Genomic DNA, 16,557 nt, shown 5'->3' with positions numbered 1-16,557 from the left:
CTTACCTGTCGGTGCAGTTTTGCAGCTTGAAGATCTTTCTGGATTCACTATGCTGTGCATATTCCGCAATCTGGCGGTTGGGTCCGGAATCGTAGTCTTTTTTTCTCTCTTTTTTTTTTTTTGTAGCCCAGGTGGGCGTCGACGTCCCACCATTTGGTGTACCTTCGGTGACGTCAGCATGCTTCCGGCGGAAGCTACCACCCTTGGGCGCCATCTTCGGATTCTTTTTTCTGTCTCTTTTCTTTTCCGTGTTTGTAGTGAATCCATGGCTATGTTTGTTAATCCTTCTTTCTTTTTTTTTGTTACGTAATTCTTTTCACGTATCTTGTAGTCTTCAACTTTCTTTCCTTTTCTATGCATTTCCACCTTCTTTTCCAGCCTCATCTTTCTGGCGGAGGCGGTGGGTTCGCTAGTGAATCCAGAAAGATCTTCAAGCTGCAAAACTACACCGACAGGTAAGAAACTATTCGTTTTGCAGCGTGAATCTTTCTGGATTCACTATGCTGTGCTTAGATTTTGTAGCGGTTTTTGTTATTTTTGTGGCGGCTGGGTGGAAGATGAGCGTTGGTTGTTAAAAATATGTTGAAGCACCTTCTGTCCTACTTGTGCTTCCTTGTTTGAACATCCACGCAGTAGTGCTTAGTGAACGTGTGCACTGAAGCCCATGTTGCCGCTAGGCATATGTCCTGAATAGGTGTGTTGGCCAGAAAGGCAAGTGTTGCTCCTTTCTTCCTGGTTGAGTGGGCCTGTGCCCCTCCTGTTAGCTCCTGGCCCGCTTGCTTGTGGCAGAACTGAATGGTTTGAGCGATCCATCGAGCTATGGTGTTTTTCGTCACTGGTTTACCCATGTAACTGTTTGCAAAGGATACGAAGAACTGTTTTGTCTTCCTGTGTCCTTTCGTCCTTTCCATGTAGTGCATCAATGCCCTTCTTGAGTCTAGAGAGTGGAGTGCTCTCTCAGCGCTTGTAGTGGGGTTTTGGAAGAAGCTAGGGATCTGAATACTTTTATTCATGTGAAACCTCGACTCCACCTTCGGCATGAAGTGTGGGTGCGTTCTCATTACGACCCTGTCACTGTGTATCTGAATGTAGGGTTCCTGTAGTGTTAGAGCCTGCAGTTCGCTCACTCTCCGTAGTGATGTGATTGCTACCAGAAAGGCAGTTTTCATAGTCAGCATTTGCAGTGATGCTTTGTGCATCGGTTCGAAAGGTGCTTTCATGAGTTCTGTCAGTACTACATTCAGGTTCCAAGGCGGTGGTGGCATTCTTTTCGGTGGCGCTTTTCTTTTAGCCCCTTCCAAGAATCTTTTCACGACCTGCGATGTGAAGAAACTTCTCCCTGTTTCTCCTCTTGTGTATGCCACAATCGCTGCCAGGTGTACCCTTAGTGAAGACGAGCTTAGTTTTGCCTTTATTAGGTGCGTGTGGTACCTCAGCACCGTAGATTCCCTTGTCATTTTTCTGTGCAGTTTTTTCTTGCGACGCCATTGAGTGAATCTTTCCCATTTTCCCCATAGCATTTGCGTGTGCTGGGCCTTCTTGCCTCTCGCAGCACTCTCAGGGTGCTCTCTGGTAGTTTTAGATGTGCGAACTCTAAGTCCTCAGGAGCCAGGCTGAGAGGTTGAGGCTCTCCGGCTCTGGGTGTAGCACTTCTCCGTTTTCCATGGACAGTAGGTCTCTTCCTTTTGGGAACTTGTGGGGAGGCCCCTGCGCCATCTCCATTATCTGAGAGTACCAGGTCTGCCTGGCCCATTGTGGTGCCGCCAGGATCAGGGTCATGTTGCTTGTCATGCATTTGTTCAGAACCCTGGGGATCAGCGGTATCGGGGGAAACACGTAGGCAAATGTCTTTGCCCAGCTTATCCATAAGGCATTCCCCTGTGATTGTGCTTCTGGTTGCCTGGATGCAAAGTATTGGCATTTTGCATTCCGGCGTGTTGCAAATAGGTCTATTGTCGGAGTGCCCCATCTCCTGAATAGTTTCTCTGTCTCCTGGACATTGAGTTCCCACTCATGGGATGCTGAAGTCTGCCTGCTGAGCCAGTCCGCTTCTACATTGTCCTTCCCTGGCAGGTGTATGGCTAGCAGGTCTATTTTGAGTGGTATTGCCCATCTCCAGATTTCCTGTGCCCAGTTTGACAGGGGAAATGATCGAGTTCAACCTTGTTTGTTTATGTAAAACATCGTTGTTGTGTTGTCTGTTTGTATCAGCACCTTCTGGCTGTACAGGTGTCTCTGGAAGGCCTTGAGTGCCAGCAACACTGTTTTCAGCTCTAGGTAATTGATGTGTCTGACCGCATCTGTAGGGCTCCTCAGACCTCACTCTGAGCTTGTTCATATGGGCGCCCCACCCTTTCTGGGATGCGTCTGTGGTAATGGTCACTGTTGGGTCCGGTGGTGTTAGAGGTTTCCCTACTGTTATCCGTTCCTTGGTCCACCACCTTATTTCTTCCTGCACCCTGTGCGTTACAACCACTAGATCCTCCCAACTTCCTGTAGCTTGTGACCATTGATGTTGTAGCCACTCTTGGAGTGGTCTCATCTGTAGGCGTACATTCGGGACCAGGTGTATGCAAGACGCCATCATCCCTAAGATCTTGCTCACTGTCAGAGCTCGCCCCTTCCGGTAGTGACGTTTCTCCCTCAGTAGGCTGAGTGTCCTCTTTTCGCTGGGTGACACTCTGCATTGGACGGTGTCGATCTGAGCACCCAAGAAGATCTTCACCTGCTCCGGTTCCATTGAGCATTTTCCCCAGTGTATGGAGAAACCCAGGCCAGTTAGCGCTCTCGTGACTTGCTGAGCGTGATCCTTGCATGTCCTGTACAAGCTTGCCTTCACGAGCCAGTCGTCTAGGTAGGGGTACACGTGTATTCCCTCCCTTCGCAGATGCGCGGCTACTGCCGCGAGGCATTTGGTGAACACCCTTGGTGCGGATTTTAGACCGAAGGCCAGGGTTGTAAACTGGTAGTGATCGTTGTTCACTGCGAACCTTAGCATGTGCTTGTGCTGCCTGTTCATTGGGATGTGCAGGTACGCGTCCTTGAGGTCTATGGTGGACAAGAAGTCCCCGGCCTTTATCTGTGGGATGACTTCTTGCAGGGACGTCATCTTGAATTTTTGGGTCTTTACGTATTTGTTTAGGAACCGTAAGTCTAGGATGGGTCTTAGGCTTTCGTCCACTTTCGGTACCAGGAAGTAGTTTGAGTACACTCCTTTGTTCCGTTCTTTGAATGGGACTGTTTCGATGGCCTCTTTGAGGAGTAGTTCTTGAGCTTCCTTTTGGAGCAGTTGTAGCTCTGTTCCAGAGTGCTCTCTTTTCTTTGGCTTTCTGTTTGGTGGATTCTTTAGCAGCTCTATGCAGTATCCGAACTGCATGATGTTCAGTATCCATATGTCTGTGGTGATTTTTCTCCACTCCCGGAGAAAAAATCTTAGCCTGCCTCCTACAGGAGTTACATGATCTTGTGTGTCCTGTCCGTGTATCCCTCTCCTCTTTCTCTCTCCGTGCTCTTCCCCCGGAGGGTTTGGGTGGGTGAGCACCTTTTCTCGTGAGCAGTCACTTAGAGGGGGGTTGTTCACCGCCTCTTCTTCTTTGTCCTCGTCCATTTCCTCTTGAACGAAAGGACTGGCCCCTGTTCTGGTAGTTCCAGTTTTGTCTCTGTTGGCCCTGGTGACCTTGGTTGTCACTCTGTTGTCCCTGGTGGAACGTCTGGTGAGAATCTCCTCGCTGGCTTCCACCTCTGCCGTTTGGCCTCCACGCAGGAGTGCCCCGTCTCATCCCCCTGAATTGCAGGGCCCCCATGGACCTTGCCGTCTCATTGTCCTTCTTCGGTTGTGTGAGCTTCTCATCAACTGGGGCTCCGAACAGTGTTTCACCATTGAAGGGTGTGGTCAGGATGTTGTTCTGAACCTCAGCTTTGAAGCCTGAGATCCTGAGCCAGGCTTGCCTTCTCTCTGTGAAGATAGCCATCAGTCTGCTGGATGTTTCAGCCCCATACAAGGCTGTCTTCAGGCACGAGTTAGCGATGCTTTTCCCCTCTTCCACAAGGTGTGATGCCCTCTCACTGTATTGCTCCGGGAGGTGCTTGAGCAATTGCCCCATCTCATCCCAATGTTGGTATTGATGTCTGTTTAGGAGGGCGTTCGAGTTCGCCATCCGCCAGTGCGTTGCGGCGTTTCTCTCTATTTTCCTGCCCGTTAGGTCCATCATCCTGCTTTCCTTGTCAGGTGGAGGGCCAGATGTTGTTGGGACGTTGGCCCTTCTTCTGGCCGTTGCAGCGATAATAGAGTAAGCTGTGACGGACCCCTTGATATAAGCTGGGTCCTGTGAGGAGAATTTGTACTTCTTTTCTGTCCTCGGCGTTACTGATCTACATGTAGCCGGGTCCTTGAAGCTTCCTTCCCCTGGTCTGTGATGCTTTTCAGCATGGGAAGGAATTGGCTTCTTGTCTGTGTGGGGAGCAGTGTTTCTAGCAGGAAATCTGCTTTTGGCTTTTCCTCCTCCAGCTTCACCCCATAAGCTGCTGCTGCCTTCCTGACGACCTCGTTGTATGCCCCGATGTCGTCCGGTGGCGAAGGCCTCGACGGATATATCTCCACCGCCTCCTCCGGGTTTTCGGCCTCGATGTCCTGCCATTCCTGGTCCTGGGCTGTCGAGGAACCCGAGCCGTAGCTCGACTGCTTTTCCCCGTAATCCTCGTCATTATAATAAAGGTCCTCTTCCTCTTCGTGCTCCGAGAGCTCCGGAGTTTTCGGCGGATCTTCGACGTCGAACTCCTCCTGTTGTACCACCTCCGCGACGGACGTTGCCGGCCTCGAGAGGATTTTGTAACTTTTCATTTTGTCGTCGAAGTCCTTCTTTCTTTGGAGGATGTTCTCCATCTCGGCCTCGAGCCTTCTTTTCTTTCTCAGCATCTCTGCGGCTTGGTCGTCGTCGAGCGTTTCGGCTGCTCTTTTCGGCGACGTCGTCGACGTCGAAGCTTTCTTCAGCTCCTTTTCTTTCGAAGTCGAAGACCCTTTTTTGGGGGGCTTGCTTCGACGACCTCTGCTTTTCGCCGGTCTTCTGCCTCCGGGAGTCCTTGTCGAAGGATCCGCTGGGCTCTTTTTCAGAGGATGCAGCTTCGGCCGTCGAACTTTTCGGCGCCGGTGCTCCTTTCGAGGCTTTGGACTCTGCCTATCGAGGGTCCGCCTCTGCTTTTCGAGGTCCTGAGGGGGTTTTCGGGATCGTAGACTCTCCTACCTTATCAGGCGTTTTCTTATCGGTCTCTGCGACCGTGAAGTCCTCTGGACCTTCGGCGATGTTGTCCTCGTCGTCGGTGGAGACGCCCAGTTCGTAAAGCGTCGGGCCTGGCCCTTGCCCTGCATCGTGCGATGAGCTATCCTCTGCTTCTCTCGAACTCGGAGTGTCTTCGGCTTGAAGACGGAGCAGGCGTTGCACTCTCTGCTCTCGTGGTCGACAGGCAGGCAGAGGTTGCAGACCGGGTGTTGGTCCTTCTGCGCGAACTTGTGGTGGCAGTTTTTGCAGAATTTAAACGGAGTCTTGTACATCCATGCGCTCAGGGGGCCCCCAAGGGTGGTAGCTTCCGCCGGAAGCATGCCGACGTCACCGAAGGTACACCAAATGGTGGGACGTCGACGCCCACCTGGGCTACAAAAAAAAAAAAAAAAAAAGAGAAAAAAGACTACGATTCCGGACCCAACCACCAGATTGCGGAATATGCACAGCATAGTGAATCCAGAAAGATTCACGCTGCAAAACTCATTCTCCCCAATACAGTGTTACCGTCAGCCATCAGCGGCCTTCTGAGAGTGGCACATGAGAGCTATAAGATGGCACTGCGGGTCATACTAGACGCACAAGTTACTACTTGTGTAACAATATACCTGTAAGAGACATTAGTTAGTAATAGATTCCTTACCTTAGAATATCTCCAGGCGTCAGACTAGATCTGGAAATTTTTGCGTAGAAATACCCCTGCGCGTCGTTAGGCGTTGTCTGCGGCTCCGTGTCAGTCGTCGGCGCCGTTAGCGCCGGAATGCCGTCGGAGTACTTAGACGCCGCCCATGCACGCTGACGTCGGTTCTGATACACAGCTTTTCCGCGCCAGATACGCAGAGCCATGATAGAAACAACACTGGTGCCATGAAACTAGGGCCCTGAAAGGGGATGACCTTAACCCTAGATATCGGTTCGCAGAACGCGGAGGATGGGTGGGTCGGTAAGGAATCTATCACTAACTAATGTCTCTTACATATATATCGTTACACAAGTAGTAACTTGTGCATCTGAAAGCGACACGTTAATGATAGATTCCTTACCTTAGAATAGATACCCCAGCAATACCAACCCCGGTGGTGGGTCTGCGAACCAATATCACACCAGAAAGTCCTGGAGGACGGAACGGCCAAAGAAGCCATCCCTCCGGACTTGACTATCCAGGCAGTAGTGTCTTGCGAACGTGTGCAGCGAGGCCCACGTAGCTGCCTGGCAAATGTCCTGTAAGGCGAATCCTCGGCCCAGGGGAGTTGTTGTTGCCGTGGCACGAGTGGAATGAGCCCGCAATCCAGCAGGGGGCTCCTTTTTGGCCATGGAGTAACATGCCTGAATACACAAGATGATCCACCGTGAAATGGTGCTCTTGTGTACCGCCTTTCCCTTCTTCGCGCCCACGTAACCAACAAAAAGTTGGTCATCCACCCGGAACTGGCGTGTGCGATCCAGGTAATAAGAGAGCACACGTTCTGGGTCCAGACGGTGGAGCCTCTCTTCCTCTTTCGAGAGATGAGGAGGCGGAAAGAAGGTGGGCAAGGTGATGGACTGCCCGATGTGGAAGGCCGTGACAACCTTGGGCAGAAAGGAAGGTCGTGTACGCAACACCACCTTGTCCGGATGAACAGAGAGGAAAGGTGGAGTAGAAGAAAGAGCCTGGAGCTCACTCACTCTCCTGGCAGAGGTGATGGCAACCAGGAAAGCAGTCTTCAGGGTAAGAAGACGGAGAGGACAGTTATGGAGCGGCTCAAAGGGAGCACACATTAGATAGGTGAGTACGAGTTTCAAGTCCCACTGGGGCATCACGAAAGGAACAGGAGGAAACATGTGTGTGATGCCCTTCAAAAATCGATTTACAATGGGGGACTTGAATAAGGAAGGCTGATCAGGTAGCCGTAGGAAGGCGGAAAGAGCAGAAAGGTACCCCTTAAGAGTGCCCAGAGCAGAGCCCTGCTGGGCAAGGGAAAGAAGGAAGAGTAGAACTTCAGAAAGGGGTGCAGAGAGGGGGTCCACAGCCTTTGCTGTGCACCTTGCCACAAATCTGTTCCACATGCAGGCGTATACCGACTTTGTGGTGGGTCGCCTGGCTGCCAGAATGCTATCACAGACTTCGGGAGGCAAGTCAAATGGCCTCAACTGCCGCCGCTCAATCTCTAAGCTTGTAGGTGGAGACTGGACAGGTTCGGGTGCAGGAGCGTCCCCTGCTGCTGCGACAGAAGGTCCTCCCGAAGAGGCAGACGAATCGGGGGATCGACTGACATGCTGAGTAGCTCGGGATACCAGTATCTTCGTGCCCAGTCCGGAGCCACAAGGGTAACTTGGGCCCGGTCGCGCCTGATCTTCTTCAGCACTCTGGGCAGAAGTGGTATAGGCGGAAAGGCGTACAATAGACCTCAATTCCACTCGCGACGAAAAGCGTCTCCGAGCGAGTGCCGCCTTGGAAATTCCAACGCGCAGAACTGATGACATTGCGCGTTCTCTTCTGTGGCGAATAGATCTAACCAAGGCTCTCCCCATTGCTGAAAGAGGCCTTGCGCCACGTCCGAGTTCAGACGCCATTCGTGATCCATCATGCACCGACGGGTGAGTTCGTCCGCCCTGGCATTCAGAGAGCCTGCCAGGTGTTGAATCACCAGGGTCACGCCCTGATGTTCCAGCCACTACCAGAGGCGCAGAGCCTCCTGGCATAGGTCCACGACCCCACCCCGCCCTGTTTGTTGCAGTACCACATGGCGGTGTTGTTGTCCGTGAACACCTGCACTACACTCCTCCGGACAGAGGGGAGGAATGCCTTCAGTGCTAGACTAATCGCCCGCAGATTAAAAAGGTTGATATGGAGCCGGGACTCCGCCGGAGACCAGAGGCCTCTGATCTCCGCCTCTCCCATGTGGCCTCCTCAGCACTGGAGGGACGCGTCCGTCACAACCACGTGCTCCGGGTGGGGTAGAGAGAGGGATCTGCCACTGACCCAGTCACGGTCCGTGAGCCACCACTGCAGTTGTCTCACAGTGCCCTCCGAGATCAAGACATGATCGGACAGGTTGCCCTGATGCTGGGCCCACTGAAACTTCAGGTCCTACTGCAGAGCCTGCATCCGCCACCTGGCGTGATGCACCAGAAGGATGCAGGAGGCCATCAGCCCCAGAAGCCGCAGCGTCAACCTGACCGAGACTCGGGATAACGGCTGAAAGATCGGAATCAGAGCCTGTATATCCCGAACCCGCTGTTCAGGAGGGTAAACCCGAAACTGCGCCGAGTGGAGAACCGCTCCGATGAAGAGGAGCTTCTGAGAGGGACACAGGTGCGACTTCGGCACATTGATGGAGAACCCCAGCAAATGCAGGAGGTCGGCCGTAGTCTGGAGGTGACTGACTACTGTTTGGGGCGAGCCCACCTTCAACAACCAGTCATCTAGGTAGGGGAAGACTGACCCCCCTAACCTGCGCAGATGAGCTGCGACCAACGCCATCACCGTCGTGAACACCCGTGGGGCGCTGGTAAGGCCGAAGGGGAGCACGGTAAACTGAAAGTGCTCTTGGCCTACCGTGAACCGCAGGAAACGCCGGTGGGCCGGCAGGACGGGGATGTGAAAATAATCGTCCTGCAAGTCCAACACTACCAGCCAGTCTTCCGGGTCCAGGGCAGCTAGGACCTGAGCCAAAGTTAGCATCTTGTACTTCTCCTTCTGGAGGAAGCCGTTGACGTTCCGTAGGTCCAAGATGGGGCTTAGGCCCCCGTTGCCCTTCTTGGGTACCAGAAAGTAGTGGGAGTAACATTCACACCCTACTTCTGGCCCAGAAACGCGCTCGATGGCCCCCTTGGCCAGGAGTGCCGTGACTTTCTCTTGCAGAAGTTGCAAGTGATCCCCCGACAGGTGGTGGCATTGCGGTGGCATGGATGGAGGGGTCGCCTCGAAGGGGAGGGAGTAGCCCCTTTGGACGATCTGCAGCACCCACCTGTCCGACGTGATAGTGCGCCAGTGGGAGAGGTGATGTCGAACCCTGCCTCCCACAGGCATCACATGGGCCTGAAAACTCGGAAGGTTTTGAGGCGGGTGCTGTGGAGGGAGGTGTGGACTAGCCTCGCCGTCGACCGCCACCACAGCGGTTTCCACGGCCGCCACCGCGCTGTTGAACATTTTGTGGCACGTGGCTGGCAGCATGTGTGGGGGCGCCCCTTCCGTGGCCACGAAAGGAGCGAAAGGCACCCGTTTGCTGGCATGGGGCCGAGAGGCCCAAGGACTTGGCCGTAGCCCTTGAGTCCTTAAAATGTTCCAGCGCATGTCTGCCTTGTCGCCGAAGAGGCGACGGCCATCGAACAGCATGTCCAGAAGTGTGGCCAGGACATCGGCCGAGAAGTTGGCGGACCTCAACCAGGCGTGGCGTCGAACCGCCACCGTCGTTGCCATTGCCCTGCCCAGTGAGTCCGTTGTATCCAGCCCACACCGGATGGAATAGCGCGCTGCATCTCGGCCCTCCGCAAGGGTTTGGGGGAGTTTAGCCCGGACCTCTTCCGGGCATTGTGGAGGCACCTCCGCAACCGTGTCCCACAGAGAGTGGGTGTAGCGGCCCAAGAGACAGGCGGTATTAACAGACCGCAGCCTTAAGCTTACAGACGAGAACACCTTATTCCCGAACTGTTCGTATCTCTTGGATTCCTGGTCGGGCGGGGCCGACGGGAATGTGGTCTGGGAATTGGAGGCCTGGATGACCAGGCTCTTGGGGGTGGGATGGGTGGACAAAAAGCATGGGTCGCCCGGGGCCGGGCGGTAGCGTCTGGCCACGTTCCTATCCACAGGCGGGCCTGTGGTGGGCTTGGACCAAGTGCCCACAAGAACGTCACATAAGGCCTCATTGAACGGCAGCAGAGGCTCGCTGGAGCTTGACTGCGGTTTGAGGACCTCAGTGAGGAGGTTAGTCCTCACGGCCGCGACGGGGAGCTCAAGGTGTATGGCCTTGGCTGCCTTTGTCAACACTACACTGTATGTAGACCCTTCCTCCGAAGCCATAGTCGGAGGCGAGGTAAACCCAGTGTCTGGCGATGTGTCAAGACCACTGGCCTCCCCAAGCTCATATGTCCAGTCCTGTTGAGACTGGCGCTCCAGTGCCAGAGGGTCCTCCGACCCCTCCCAATCCTCCTCGTCACCCGTTACCTGTAAAGCAGGATTAGCAGACGGGGCCTCCTCGTGGAAATAAAAATCTCCATAGGCTGTCGGAAGCGGCGCCCAGCGGCGCCGTTCCGGCACCAGAGTCGGACCGTAGGGGACATTGGGGTCAGCGTCCACAGCGGGCGCGACACCCGTGGGGCCGGCGCCGGCGAGGTCAACCGGCTCCGGAAGCGGATCCAGTGATCCGGAAGCGGATCCGGAAGCGGAAGCGGATCCAGTGAGGTCCTGCGGTGCCGGGACCGAAGTCGCCGGCGGCGCCGGGGCCGAACCGCCCGGCGGCGTCGGGCCGGAGCACCCGACCCGCTAGGGCCTCCAGACGGGACCGTTGGGCCTGAAGGCACCACGGAACCCGACTGAGGAGGGAGGGATCTCATGGCCATGAGGTACCGCTAGATCTCCTCCGGCGTCGCGCCGTGACCAGGGACCCAAAGGTGTGGGGCAGGCGGCGATGGTTGCAACTCCCGCGGAGCCGCGTGGGCGGTGTCGCCCGAGCCCCCGGCCGCATCGTGCGAGCGTCGGGGTAGGTCGGAGGAACGATGACGTCTCTCCGACCTCTCATGCCTCTTACCTGAGGACTTGGAGCCTGACGACCAGTGTCCACTCCCGGAGCTGCGATGACTCCGACCTCGCGACCTGTCCCTCGACCTCCCGTGGGACTGGGACCGGGACCTGGAGTGGCGCGGGGCCGACTGCCGGAGCTCGAGCCGCTTGCGGGACCGCTCCTGCCTAGCCTTCAACATCAGGGCCCGGCAGTCAGAGCAGGTTCGATCGTCATGGTCGAGGCCTAGGCACTGGCGATGGGGGTCTGTGACCGACATCAGTCGGTTGCACTTCGAGCAGGGTTTGAACCCGGGCATCCCTACCGGCACCGATAGAGTCGAAGACTCGAAGAAAAAGAATGATCAAAAAGATCAAACGTTTAGTCAAAAAAGGACTAGGGGTAGAGCTTCTCCGGATCTGCGCTAGCTGGCGCGGAAAAAAGAAGAACTGACGTCAGCGCGCATGGGCGGCGTCTAAGTACTCCGACGACGTCATTCCGACGCTAACGACGCCGAACGCGGAGCCGCAGATGACGCCTACTGACGCGCAGGGGTATTGCTACGCAAAAAATTTCGGATCCAGTCTGACGCCTGGGGATATTCTAAGGTAAGGAATCTATCACTAACGTGTCTCTTTCAGATATGCCGCAATACTCTTAGGAGATCACTTTGTGTTTCATACTGGTCTTCGGGTGTAAACTGGTCTGCGGGGGAGGAACTCTGGGATGCAGCAGCGGTACATGGTGGAACCAGTTTCAAGATGGGGAACTTAGCCTCTGTGATCAATTGACAGAGAACACAGATCTCCTGGCGGGACAATTCCTGGTGCACAGGGGCCTAACTGGAGAGCAGGAGGGACTGTGGAGCATAGTGGACCAATAGCCTAATCAACACTTGTTGACACATACACTACAATGGGCGCTGGTTGCCAGCTGGTTACCCAACTTACTAGGTGATCTTCATATAAAATACAGGATCTGCTGACGACACTTTGTCGGGCTTGGTAGTGGGACAAACTACACAAAATTTACCTTGCAACACCACCTAACTGTGCATGATGCCATGCTCTTGAGGCAGATATGCTACACATGTTCTAGGATTGCAGATGCTGAGCCCTTTGTTGGGAGGTCACAGACTCTTATTGAAAGAGTAATAGGTCATACAGAACTGAACAATGCATCCAGCAGTCTGTTAGGGCTGCATAAACGTCTGAAAGCTTAGGGGCTCTACTAGCTTTACTGAGCCAACATTGTTAATGGCATGACGTAAGATCACAATGCACTGTAAGGCAAGTGTACTTCCAAGCGAGATAAACTGGCAAGCGATGGCAATTATATGTGGCAGGGCTGAGGCCACGGTGCTACACAGAGAGGAGGCTTAGGGATTACGAAAAAAAAAACCTTTTGTGGCTATATAGGGCGACCTATTGTATGCATGTCATTGCACACCGGACAGCGACACTGATCAAAATTAGCAAGACACATTGAACAGCTGGCTATCGAGAATACCCCTACTAGCGGGCCCTACATTCCCTCCTTTCCAGCTGACCCCAAACTCCCCAACTCGCCATTACCCCCATCACACATACCCAAGTCACATGAGGCGCCGCTGCACTACATACCTCGCAACGTTGTATTCCCCTTCGATGCTGCGGATGGGCAGCAGGCAGACAATGTACCACCACTGCGCGACATTTATGCTTTATTCAAGGCTCATGGGTTGGTTTAGTTGTTTTTTTCCTTAAAATCTGTACTGCTATCACATTATGTACGCATGTTTGTATGCATCGAGTCATGCTAGAAGATACTGAAATACTAGTGCTGACATAGCTTATTGATGATTACATCTCATGTACCATATTGCATAAATCTCATTAAAGGTGGTTAAAAAAAAATAATTGGCAGATCGACGGGGTGAGCTTAATGGTTTCATCCATCTCATTCACAGTGGGCACATCTCCCTTATACTTAGTCACCCAAACTTAAAGTCTGTATTCTATTTTTTACAGTTGCTGATACGTAAAAGAAACATGGCAAATATGAAGATTTGAGAAATGAAGCAGTATAAGGGAGAGCAACCAGTGATAAAAGATGCTACCTGTCAATATTTTTATGCGCTGGTGGATATGTATTTCTATTCATGCACCGATTTAATTCCAAATGACATATTTAATAAAAACATTTTTTAAAAGACGCTTGAAGTTCTGCAGCCTTTTCTTCAGTTGAATGAGAGACTTTTTTTTACTTTTTGCCTCACGTTTTATCATGCAGGATAATTTTTTTTTAATTATGTTTATTTAGTTGCTAATTTCTACACCAAATTAAAAAATATTTTCCAGTAAAGTAAATGTTTTTAAGGTAAGTTTCTACTTTTTTTTATCATTCAAATGCATATGTTTTTGAAAAAAAAATCCATTTTGTTTGCTTCTGTGTTACGTTTCATAAGGATGCTAAATGCTTTTGAGGAACCGACTTTTCTATCTATGTTGGCCTCTCTATTTTCCCCTTCTCTAAATCCGCTGATAGAGATGATTGTAAGATGGACTATGGGACAATACCCTCTCTGGAAGGAGTTAACTATAGGGTGCTTCAATGTCTCCTAGAGCTGGGTTTTAAAATGGTTCAAATACCTCAAGTACTCTGCCACTGTGCACTACACTTGGCACATCTACACTCCTCTTTCCTCCAGACCATTTCTTTTAATTTTACTCCTACCTTACAATTTCTTCTTTCTCCCTTTCACATGCCTTCCCTCACTATTAGCTTTTCTCCCTCTCCTTTTCCTCACCTCCATCTGTTACAGGTCTTTTAGTGTGGGTTGCATGAAAACGGGGCCACATTAAAACACTCATGCTACACAAAGGCTCGAACACCCAGCACCTCTGCACCTTTCCCCTAAAGAACACCACCGAGGCATTAAAGGCCAGACACCTGCACTAAAGGTCAAGGCTACCAATTATGACATTAATTAGTATACTGATGTGTTGTTCTGTAGAAAGCTAAAGAGAAGGCAGATGAAACTGCACCTGCAACACTCGTGTCATTAAAAAAAAAGGTTAGTGGTTTGTTTAGTACGATGAATATCTGCTTCAAATCAAAGTAACACACAATAGCAACTTTGCAAAGGGGAACTGCCTGCAGTGGGATCTATTAATTTCTGAAATGTCCTGCAATTAGGAGCCCTTTTGAAGATGCTAAGTAAAACCCAAATATGCCGAGTGATCAAGCAAAAACCTGTAACACCACAAGCAAAGAGCATGTGTGCTCCAACCTGACACAAAAATCGGCAATGACTTTAGGACTGATAGAAGTAACAAACGAATAGATCACAAACCATTTTAACCAGGTGCAGACCGAATGGCTTTGAGAAAGCTTGGGGTTGTCCCCAGAAGGAAGCAATGTGTATGCAGTCACGGAGGCCACGATGACATTTATTTTGCTTTAAGAAACAACTCATGTGGGCACATCGGAAAACCTTTCTAATGTGGCTGCTTGCTAAAATAGTGATGAATGATCAGCGAGGCAAGTGACTGAGTGTTGCGGGAGAAGGCTGAGTTTGGTTGGTGGGGGTTGTTGGGAGAAGGAGATAGGAGTGGGGGGTTCGGTCAGGGTGTGTACTTGTGAAGTGGTGGTGGTTGGGAAAACAATGAGTACAGAAAACAAGATGGGCGAGCTAAGGAATGATGATAGTCCCTTATGTGCTGCAGTACAAGGTCCTGATACGAGCTGTGAAAGACCAACTCATCCACTCAAAAAATCAGTGAGACAAATGCTCATTGTGCTGGCCTAACAAAAGAATAAGGAAATACGTCAGAAGACAAGAAATCCACTGATCCATGAGCAAGGAAAGGATTCAAAGCCCACACTAAGTATATATACTGGATGAAATAGATTTATAAGAAACATTCCGTTTTCAGTAAACAAGACCTAATATAGAAAGAAACACCACTTGTTCTCCCTTGAACAGAAAGCAGAAACTGAACAAATTAAGAGACAGTACTATGAGAAAGGTTACAGTTAGAACCAATTAAGGAAACTTCTCACAAAAGGGATTTTGCCAGAGAAAACACCTCATTATGTTAAAGTGCCACAACAGCTGTACATTAAAACAACAAACAACCTTAGTAATTCCTGCTTGAACGTACATTTTGTGCATCATTTTGTTATTAAATTTCTGTCAATTAGGACATAATACAAACTTTAACATGTTTAGAATTTAATTTAGAGAACAAACGCTATGAACCCAAATTAGAAAAATATGTTTTGTCATGACAGCTAGCCAATCGGAATAAATATTAAAATATAACAAACAGCAAACGTTTAGGTTCAAAGAGCTATCCTCCAGCACTACATTATAGAGTCTGGTAAAAGTGATGTTACATACATGAACTTGATGAATTTGTCCACGGATGTGGTGAAAAATGTTGTCTATTAAAGCCAGGAGTCCCACCAGTTGCTGGTCCTTGAAGAAACACTTGAGTTCCTTGTATGTTTGATGAAAAACTTATGGGATGTGAAGGAGGAGTAGTACAGCTTCCAGAAATATCTAAGCTGGGCAACACTAACAGTAAAGTTATCATATTAATAAATTATATCTTTAGAAAAAGTGCAAGTAATGAAAACAATTTACAATGTGAAAGTTAAGTATAGCTTCAACTATGGATTGCTCACAACTTGGGAATGGGTTTAATTATTAAAAAATACTTACTCATAAAACACTCCAGATGACTAAGAAATTTGAATATACACAATGAAATATCTAAGAATCTAGACCTTGTGAACACTTTCATGCTACTAAATAATCTTGCTGCTTTGTACATCATCCTCAGTTCAGACAATAGTGAACAAGGATGCATATAACACCACCTAGCCCGAAGCAGATTCTTAATGAAAGATAATATAGTAAAATATATATATATATATATATATATATATATATATATATATTTTACAACAGGGTAATAATCCTTCACATCCTAAGCCTTTTTGGTTCCTAACAAAGCAGAAGCGAATAAAGAGGTAGATGCAGAGTAGCATGAAACAGAATGCGTGCTCACGTACACTTATTTTCGTCAATCACAGATATAAAAAACAAACCCTATCAGTGGACACAAATAAAGACTTTTTAACATTAAAGATAACAGAACAAGATAAAATTCCACTCAAGATTGTGAACATATCTTTTCATCACCAATACCAAATACTTATTTCAGACTTACTGTCAATTTATTTACTTTTAGGTTTGGCAAAGGAGTTTTCTGCGCAGAAAGTCAATAAAAGTACAGGCAAAAAGAAAGAATGGGGGCAAGAGAAGAGGACTATGTGAAAAATATTATCCGATTGACCTAAAAGGGATCATGGGTGAGTAGACTCAAGCATAATATTTTGGCGATGTCATGGAACATAAGGAAAATATTAGAAATAGTCGAGAAAAGGAGAAATACAAGAGATAAAGGCTAAGCTGTTGAGAGGAACGGAAGGGGCAAGAGCCCATTGATATACTAGGCAAAAGGTGGCTGAGAAGAGTGGTGCCAAAGGAGGAGTAAGTGAACATGCTCGACAAGGACATTTATCACAAGGAA

The 16,557-nt window shown here is 50.2% G+C and overlaps 1 protein-coding gene across 3 annotated transcripts in view; it reads right to left on the bottom strand.

The window, feature by feature from the left end:
- The window catches only part of ANKHD1 (ankyrin repeat and KH domain containing 1), a 1,478,908-nt gene that overhangs the window by 183,007 nt on the left and 1,279,344 nt on the right, over nt 1–16,557 (bottom strand). For 2 of the 3 annotated variants that reach the window (XM_086931463.1, XM_086931464.1), the window contains exon 30: nt 15,360–15,536. The exons of the other annotated variant lie outside the window; for it this stretch is intronic. In XM_086931463.1, the coding sequence (XP_086787589.1) occupies nt 15,360–15,536 (177 nt within the window). The remainder of the gene's footprint in view (nt 1–15,359; nt 15,537–16,557) is intronic. 3 annotated transcript variants of the gene reach the window in all.

This window comes from Lissotriton vulgaris, chromosome 7 (genome assembly GCF_964263255.1).
Source record: "Lissotriton vulgaris chromosome 7, aLisVul1.2, whole genome shotgun sequence".
In the NCBI taxonomy this organism is placed as follows: Eukaryota; Metazoa; Chordata; class Amphibia; order Caudata; family Salamandridae; genus Lissotriton; species Lissotriton vulgaris.
The sequence above is the reverse complement of the archived record's forward strand: the minus strand, read 5'-3'. Positions and strand labels throughout refer to the sequence as shown.